Source organism: Filicampus tigris, chromosome 22, assembly GCF_054856515.1.
Source record: "Filicampus tigris isolate MCC_2025a chromosome 22, RoL_Ftig_1.0, whole genome shotgun sequence".
NCBI lineage: Eukaryota > Metazoa > Chordata > Actinopteri > Syngnathiformes > Syngnathidae > Filicampus > Filicampus tigris.
Genome location: NC_141238.1, coordinates 8,077,989 through 8,087,124, shown reverse-complemented (window position 1 = coordinate 8,087,124; position 9,136 = coordinate 8,077,989). Strand labels below are relative to the sequence as shown.

At 47.6% G+C, this 9,136-nt stretch overlaps 1 protein-coding gene across 1 annotated transcript; it reads right to left on the bottom strand.

Moving 5' to 3' along the window:
* Nucleotides 1–395: 395 nt before the first annotated feature.
* Nucleotides 396–9,099, bottom strand: vezt (vezatin, adherens junctions transmembrane protein). The gene is made up of 13 exons (XM_086022271.1): nt 9,081–9,099; nt 8,906–8,994; nt 8,143–8,262; nt 7,259–7,348; nt 7,005–7,180; nt 5,678–5,950; nt 5,173–5,334; nt 3,871–4,006; nt 3,431–3,780; nt 3,148–3,341; nt 2,974–3,080; nt 1,514–1,721; nt 396–1,418 (listed from the first exon to the last, which is right to left on the bottom strand). Exons 2-13 carry the CDS (start codon nt 8,939–8,941, stop codon nt 958–960), a joined length of 2,313 nt encoding a protein of 770 aa, XP_085878397.1. The 5' UTR covers nt 8,942–8,994; nt 9,081–9,099; the 3' UTR covers nt 396–957.
* Between the last annotated feature and the right edge of the window lie 37 nt (nt 9,100–9,136).

Below are 9,136 nucleotides of genomic sequence, written 5' to 3'. Positions count from 1 at the left end.
AAAGAATCGTGGCTGTTACGTTTTTAGTTGATTAAGCTGAAAGTGAATAGTGTGCGACGTCATTTGTTTTGTGGCCCTACCATATTCCCTTGGTTGCATTTATAAATCGTAAAACTGAGAACCAGATACAGGGGCGATTGTGCAATATTTTGTATGTGCAATAGTGTATTGTTCATACCTATGTACAGTCTGTAAAATCGACTTTTATCAGGTTTCTGTGACTAATAACTAAAAGTCAGGGATGGCTTAGAGGGGGCCAGCAAATGCAAAAAGCCTTGAAGAAAAAAAAAAAAACATATCAAGTGACCCACCAAACCTGTTCTCCGGGCACCCCTTCTTTGCAGCCCAGGAAACACGAGCAGCAAGCAGTATTATGAATAAAGAGATATACAAAATGCTTTTTCGCAACCGTATTTTATTTCATGTTGGAAAAAGAACAAGGCGTGTACACCTCACCCGCAGGGCAGGGCGAGATGAGGAAAGACTGTCCCACCAGTGATTGTCTCTTAGTCGGGAGAATTGTTTTTTTTTTTGTTTTTTTTTGTGTACGTGGGTTCAATTCCGAGCAAACGGTCCAAGCAGTTTGAGGATTGAGAATTGGAGAATTGTCCACATACTTTGGTGAATGCGCAAGCTTCCCTCCCGAAATAAAGTGCTGATGGTAAAAATAGCATCCTCACTTCCTCTTCCGCAAAAAGGTCAAGCTTGGGATCCGAGAACCCGACCAGAAGCGCTCGAGAAACAAAACGTTACCAAGACACCCTAGAATTGCCTGATGTTATTTATTGGTGGAGTTCCACACGGTTCTTTTCTAACCCCACTGTAGAATTACTGATTCCCCGAACAAGCCCAATTCCACAAGTATTCATTTTGTGTTGAAGTGAGGGGGGGGGTCTTCACATATTTGAATGGTTCTGCTACCTGAGCAATAAAAAACCGCCAAAAGTTTTTGAGAAATCAGTGCTCCTCTTCCTCGTCCTCTTCGTCGCCAAACGTCTGCTCCTCCATCTTGACCAGCGAGTGCGAGCGCGCCGCCACCTGCGCCGCCACGGCCGAGCTGAAGCTGAGCGACTCCGAGCTGTGGATTTCCTTCAGTCTGTCCATGATGGAGAGAGCGGGAACTTTGGGCTTGAGGAGTCCGTCCAAGCCGTTCAGGTTGTCCTCGCCGCCGTCGTACTGATGCAACTCGGACGCGCCGCCGCCTCCTCCCCGGGCGCATGCCGACGCCCCCGCCGCATCTTCCTCCGCCTCCAAACCGCAGCTGAACTCGCAGGGGTCAGGCCTCACCCGCTCGTCTTTTCCTTCCCGCTCTTCCTGTTCGCTTCCCGCCGTGGGCTCCGATAGGTCGCCTCTTTCCGCTGAGGCGGCGGGTGCGGCCAATGGCTCTGCCGCGGTGTCGGAACAGCAAATGGAAGCAGCTGCAACGACGGGAAGTACTCAGCTGATACGAACCTGCTTTCGATATTTTGGATCGGCAATCGAAAATGGGAACGACGAATTCAGAGTTTCAGACCTTGGTCGCTGAAGAGCATCTGCTTCCTCTTCATCCTCTCGCCTTCGGACGTGCGGAAGCCCAGCACGGCCTTGAGCTCGGACAGCACGCGGCGGGACTCCTCCCGCTCGCGGCGCTGACGTTCCCGCTCCTCCGGAGTCAGCATGTCGCACCACGAGTCCTTGCCGCCGCCGTCAGAGTCGGAATCCGACACGTAGGCCTCCAACTCCTGTCGCATTCGAGTCATATTTTGTCAGGCATCAGAAGCGTAACGGGAGAGCCAATATTGCGGGACAGTAGGGATGTAACGATTAATCGAAAAATTTATTAAATATCGGTTCAAACCGATTAATCGAGTAATCGATTTAAATGGAGACTAGGGATGTAACAATTCACTCAAGCCCCGATTTGATCGCTTCTCAGTTCCCGATTTTTGATTCGATTTGATTTTTTAAAAATTGCTAGCATGCTTGTCTCTGTGCGCTAGTGTGGCGCTGCAGCCATCCACAAACGCAATACGCAAACGATGTTTGGTGCAAGCGCATCATATTATCTACACATTCAAAATGTGCTATGCATCTGGAATGAAAATGTTTCAGGAAATCATTTTCCAGATTAATTTAATCTTGATTTTTCGATTAATCGGGGCAATCGATGTTAAATCGATTTTCGATTAATCGTTACATCACTAATCTGGACAAATCGAACTCTGACATCTCAGCGCTCACCTAACAAAAGAGAACATATCTAGGTCATTAGAATATACTAATTTAAAATGCAAAGAAATGATTTCTTCAATTTTTTTTTCCATTCCAGATGCATCGCACATTTTGAATGTGAAGATCAAATGATGCGTTTGCGCCAAACATCATAGCGTATTGTGTTTGTGGATGGCTGCAGAACCACGCCAGCGCACAGAGACAAGCATGGTAGTGATTTTTTAAAAATCAAATCCAATTGGGAACCGAAAATCAAATCGCCCCGATTAATCGAATCAAATCAATTTAATCGGGGCGAATGAAAAAATGTTTCAAGACATCATTTTCTAGATGAATTTAAGCAATTCGATTTTTGATTGATCAAAAATGTCATTTTTCGATTAATAGAAAATCGAATTGCTTAAATTCATCTAGAAAATGATGTTTAAGCAATTGGATTGTTGATTAATCAAAAATTTCATTTTTCGATTAATAGAAAATCGAATTGCTTAAATTCATCTAGAAAATGATGTCTTGAAACGTTTTTTCATTCCAAATGCATAGTCCATCAATTGCGTATTGCGTTTGTGGATGGCTGCAGCACCACATTAGCGCGCAGAGACAAGCATACTAGTGATTTTTTTAAAAATCGAATGGAATTGAAAATCGGGAACTGAAAATCGAAAAATCGAATCAGATCGGGGCTTCGGTGAGTCGTTACACCCCTGTGGGTCAGAATTGATATAAGTAAACCCAAATGAGATCACAAGCTCTGAAATTCACCAGCTCATCAGGAACAGGATCTCTGTCCAGGATCAAAGGATAGGACGGAGGAGGATCGGGAACCTGGGAAACGGGCGTCCCGCACCGGTCCGGCCCGTCAACGTTACCTACAGAAACGTTTTGGAGGCGCATGATTCCAAGTCTGAAAATCGTCTTGATGCGACCGGTTCCAACCTGGACAGTCGTTGGCGCGCCTCAGCATGCGCTCCACCTGTCCGACGGTGTCGTCCCAGCATCCGGCGCTCGCCCGCATGTGCGGCTGCAGCTGGCTGAGCCTGTCGCTCAGGTCGCGGTAGCCCTCCAGAGTCAGCTCGCTGGGCTCCTTGGACACCATCAGCTTCTCCAGCTCGTCCTCCATGATGATCATCCTGAAGAAGACATTGGGTTGGCTGGGCGCCGGGCGTGCGCCGGGCGTGCGCCGGGCGTGCGCCGGGCGTGCGCCGGGCGTGCGCCTTACTCGCTCAGCAGGGCCTTGAGATGCAGCTGCAGGCTCCGGATGGACGCGTGAAGGGCGTTGAGCCGCCGGCACTTGTCGCGCGCGCGGGCGGCGCGCTCGGAACCCGGCGTCCCGGCCTGCGTCTCGAAGTGGCGGTGGAAGTCGTAGCTTCGCCGCACCTCGGCCAGGCAGGCGGCCAGCGCGCGGTGGAGAGGCTCGGTCACGCCGGCGATGGAGCGGTGCAGCGCGGGGGAATCGGCTTTGGCCGCCGCGCCTTCCTTCGGTTCCTCTTCCAATCGGCGAGGCGACATTAGGAGGGCTAATCGGCGGAAGCACTCTGAGCTTTGCCCGACCCACAGCTGGAACAACATCTGGAACATGTTCAAGAGTGCACCTTAGGATGAACTGCAAGCAGAAGACGATTTAGTTGACTCGGACGGGAATTCCAAATTCACGTCGACCTTGAGGGCGGGCAGGCTGTAGTCGTCGGTCAGTTCCTGTGCCTGCTCGTCGCCCAGGTGTTCGATGCCAAGGCCCAGGCCCAGCTCCTTCAGAGGCACCGCCGACACGTAGTTGGTCACGTTGTCCACCTCCGAGCTCAGCGGGAACGTTGGCAGCCGTTAAGGGGAACAAAACTCAACCTGCTTCACTCTCAGCAACTTTTGTTGACAAAATTGTTTTCCTTGGCCAAAAATGTTTCTCTCCTTTGATATTATGGAATTGTTTACATTTGACAGTATGCTAGGAGGAGGCGGGTCAGGAAATTGACTTGCATTCTGGGTAATTTATTGTAAGCTTGAGTGGAATTTAGGGATGTAACGATTCACCGAAGCCCCGATTCGATTTTCAGTTCCCGATTCTCGATTTGATTTTTTAAAGAAATCACTACCATTTTTCGATTAAGCGAAAATCGAATTGCTTGAATTTTGATTAATTGAAAATCGAATCGCTTAAATTAATCTAGATGTCTTGAAATGTTTTTTTCCATTTGCCCACGATTAAATGATGAATTGATTCGATTAATCGGGGCGAATCGATTCGATTTTCGGTTCCCGATACGATTCGATTTTTTAAAAGTTACATCCCTAGTGGAATTGTAATTTGAAACCCTAGCGGAATTGTAATGTTGAGACTGACAATTACAAAGCACGAGATGGTGACAGCGAACTTCCGACTTAGCCTGCTAGCTAATACACAATGCAAAACGCCATAGACTAGGCTAACAAAACTAGCATGAATGTTACAGTACGCTTTAGACAAAGTAATACTCACACGCATATAATCTTTATTCTCAGTGAAATCGACTACTATTGCTGCATCTGTTTCGTTATTCATTATGGGTGTAACGATTAATGGAAAATCGATTAAAAACCGATTCAAAGAAATCAATCGAATAATCGATTTGAATCAAGACGAATCAAACTCGGACATCTCAGCACTCACAAGCCCTATACAGCAACACCTAACAAAATACAACATACTGTACGTAGGTCGCTAGAATATACTAATTTAGAGTGCTAAAAAACGATATCTTTAATTTTTTTTCCCATTCCATATGCATGGCACATTTTGAATGTGCAGATCAAATTATGTGCGTGCGTCAAACATCATTGCGTATCGCGTTTGTGGATGGCTACAGCACCACACTACCGCACAGAGACAAACATGGTAGCGATTTTTGAAAAATCGAAAAATCAAATCAAAAATCGGGAAATGAAAATCGAAAAATCAAACAGACTTGAACCGAATTTGCCATGTGTAACGCCAAAGGATATTCCTTGAGCATGTGACAGGTGGCCCGGCGCGAGGCTCTAAAGGCCGAGCGGAGAGCCCGGTAAAGTGCCTTCCGCAGTCCGATCAGCTGCTGGCCTCGGGGCCCCAACCCTCCCGGCCCCGCCCTGCTAAAGGCGCCGGCCGCACTCACCCTGTCGAGCAAACTTGACAAGTGAAATGTGATACAACTGTGGAGACGCCCCGAATTGGTAAAAGGCGGACACACGTAAAACAAACACGACACCGAGGACCAATCACAGCACAGGACAAAACGAAGCCCCTTTCACACGATCCGTTTCAGTCCCAAATATCTCATTGAGGGAACCCGCATCGACCGCCAATTTTCGTATAAAACCTGTGCGAAAGGGACTCGTGAATCACGTGCGGGAGGAGCGGGATTTTTGAGAGGAACACTTAAGCTAAGCGTTCCTTTCCTATTGGTCCATGCAGGTTTGGGTCCGGCATGCGGCGGCGGCGGCGGGCAAGCAACCTTACAGGGTGAAGCCTCGCGAGATGACTTCCGTCTCCTGCGCCAGCCGCAGAGCCTTGCGGGACACCCCCGTCAGCGCTTTGCAGTTGTGGACCAGCGTGCGCACCTGCGAGGCCCGGGCGTGGACGAGCCGCCGGGCGCCGCCCCGCCTCCACAAAGCCGCCGCCCGCCACAGCGCCGCCAGGACCAACGGGGCGGCCGCCAGCGAGCGCGCGTCCCCGCACGCCGAGCACAGACCCAGCAGAACTGCCGCCAGGCCCGCCAGACCCGCCAAGTCCCTGAGTGGACACAAGCGGAGGTAAATCGACACACAATTAACGTCACTGACAGATACGCACCGGGGATGGACCGAGTATCGGTCGCCGGGCCGATTATCGGCGCCCGATATTCGGCAGGACGATAACAAAATCAACTTAAAACTGTGTTAACTTCAATGAACCATTGATGTACATTTTCAGTTAACTTTATAAGAGATTCTACTGACTCTGCACAGTTTGCTTTTGTTTGAAATCAAAACAAAGATAAGTGAAATTTGAACATTTCTGCCTTTTTTAACATTTTGGAGAACTTTATTTCCTATAATGTTATAAGTAAAGTACAAGTAAATAAAGTATTTCCTGTATGTCAGAAACTATAGGGAGCGCTATATAAACAAAATTGTATTGTATTGTATTGTAAAATGTACATCTGGAATGACAAAAACGTTTCAAGACATCATTTGAAGTTAATCAACTAGATTTTTCGATTAATTGAATCGATTAATCTGGGCGAATTTTAAATCCATTCATCGTTACATCCCTACTAGAGATCAATTTATTGTGTTTTTGATTAATCTAATCGATTAATCGGGGCTAAACAATTTTAAATCGATTTTTGATTCATCGTTACATCCCCACCAGAGATCAATTCATTGTGTTTTCGATTAATCGCTTAATTGGGGCAACTCGATTTTGAATCGATTTTCGATTAATCGTTACATCCCCACTAGAGATCAATGTATTGTTTTCGATTAATCAAATCGATTAATTGGGGCAATTTGATTTTAAATTGATTTTTGATTAATCGTTATATGCCTACTAGAGATCAATCTATTGCTTTCGATTAATCTAATCGATTATCGGGGCTAATCAATTTTAAATCGATTTTCAATTCATCGTTACATCCCCGCTGGGGATCAATTTATTGTGTTTTCGAATAATCAGATCGATTAATCGGGGCGACTCGATTTTAATTAGATTTTCTATTAATCGTTGCGTCCCTACTTGATATCGTTTCAAACTCATCCCCTTCAAAATACACGGCAATCGCGGACCACGCAGGGCGGTAGCGTACCACAATGAGGGTGTGGCGAAGACGCCGGGTCGGGGAAGTGTGTCGGCGGCGCGGTCGGGCGACGAGCAAAGCGTCAGCAGGCTGGGGTCCAGCAGCTCGATCAGCTCCACGTCCTCCTGCAGCAGCACGTCCTGGTCCAGGATGCAACGCACCGAGTACTCGCCCAGCACGCCGTCCTGCGAGCGAGCGAGCGAGGGAGGTTGGCGAAGGGGGCGCGCTGATGTCGATTTTTGATTTCAGTTTATTTCACCCACCAGCTGCTGCTCCAGTGTTGGAGAGGAGGCCGCCTTCTGAAGTGGGTTCCATTTCCACAAGGTGTCAGCCAAGGTCTGCATGACTCCCCCCTACATGCATTCCGAAAAAAATGTCCTCCAATGTCGTGCAATTTTCACATCAAAAGCGGTAGAAGAAATCCTTATTCTAATTCCCTGTTGTGCTTTTTTCAGCGTGTAATTCCGTTTGACAGCGTCATCGATCCCGTCTGGGCCCGGGGTCCGTCCCATTTCCCCAGGGCGACGGGGGTGTTTTATTAGTTGCATTGATTTCCGATTGGGTAAGTGCAGGAAGTAGAAGCGCAAAAGAATTCCTGCTCACTGTGCACAAATGTGGCAATTTGTTCCGTTTGCAAACGCTAAGCAGGATTTAACGTCACGTTCGCCGACACGTCCGTCGTTAACAGATTAGTCCCATAATTACGTCTTTAGCTATCAGGCATTTTTTTTTTTTTTTTTAGCAAAAGCGAAAGTAGTGGGTGACATTCCCGGCTCGCTCTGACTTTATCTGACATCCGGGAAGCGACACGCTGTCCAAAGACTTCCTGTCCTGAGCAGCACAGAGGAAGTGTGGCACAAATGGAAAGTTCCACAAGCGCGAGGGCATCATAGCGACCAACACGTGAAATAGCTTAGCGATAAATAATGCTAGCTGGATTAGCTCATATGTACCCAGGGTATACACTTTATAATTTTTTTTTTTTTTTTTTTCCAGGTACTGTGAATAAGGATTCTTTCAAAATAATGAACAGGAAAAGACGCAAAGGGAGGTAAAATGGAAGGAAGGCGGAAAAGTAAACAAGGGAAGAAAAATGGGATGCAAAATAAAAAGCAGCTCTGGGGGGGGGGGCGGGGGTTTGGCTCACCTGGGCTTCGTGGGGAACATTTTCAGATCCCACGTCGCCGTCTTGCTCCCTCGCCGCCGTCGGACATGCCTCGAAGTCCGTGTGTCCTAAATCGTGCAGGTAGTGGAAAAGCGGCGAGTTCTGCAAAGCAAACGATGACGTCACAGTGCTTCCCATCTTAACGCCGACCTGTTGAACCATCCTCCATCAAAGCTGCCCCCCCCCCCCCCAAAAAAAAAAATGCTAATCTACTTAAGAGCACACGTACACGTCCGGATTGTGTCCAAAATACTAGAAAATGGACGTCATAATCCTCCTTTTTTTCCCCATCCCTGAAAGATGTCTGACCCGCTCAGCATCGTTGCATTACACTACTTACTGGACACTTAACAAATGCATCATGGGAGCAGCTGTGTAATTACCATCACATACATGCTCTTAGGATAATACTCACTTCCATAGTATTCCGAGATCATTTTGTCGCAATCCAGATTTGAGAGTGCGTGTTTTTTTTTGTTTTTTTTATCAGAACCGACGCATTGGTTACGTCTGTTTGGTCACCCCCGCCCCATCGACTGCAATCAGTAATAGTCGCCAAACTTGAACCAGTTTATGAGAAGCACATCTAACATAAGGCAGCAAAGTATGAGTATTTATTTCGCACTTTTAAAAAGAAATTAACATCTGTTTTGGTGTATCTTAAATTGGAGCTTTCAGCGAGTGTCTATTTGCAGCGGTAGCATGACAAAGCAGAGGCTAACAAGTGACACACAACGTTACGAACCTCAAACACGACATCTTCGTCAAACTCCTCCGTCATGGCGCTCGTCCATCGACGCGCGGCTCGCTCTGCATGCCGAGTTTCGGGGGCGACTGGACGGGAGGCGTCGGGCGAGAGAGAGTTGGGAGTTTAGCCGGTTTGCTAAACAAAAAGAACTACAATTCCCAGCCAAGCGCACCCGTTCGCGCTTCTTCTTCGCGAGGAACCACGATGGGAGCCGCTGGACTACAGCGC

Coding starts and splice junctions, on each gene's coding strand:
- vezt (XM_086022271.1), bottom strand. CDS start 8,941: ATGACGGAGGAGTTTGACGAAGATGTCGTGTTTGAG. Junction 8,263..8,905: donor ACGAAGATGTCGTGTTTGAG/GTTCGTAACGTT, acceptor TTTGCTTTGCAG/AACTCGCCGCTTTTCCACTA. Junction 3,081..3,147: donor GCGCGCCAACGACTGTCCAG/GTTGGAACCGGT, acceptor ACGTTTCTGTAG/GTAACGTTGACGGGCCGGAC.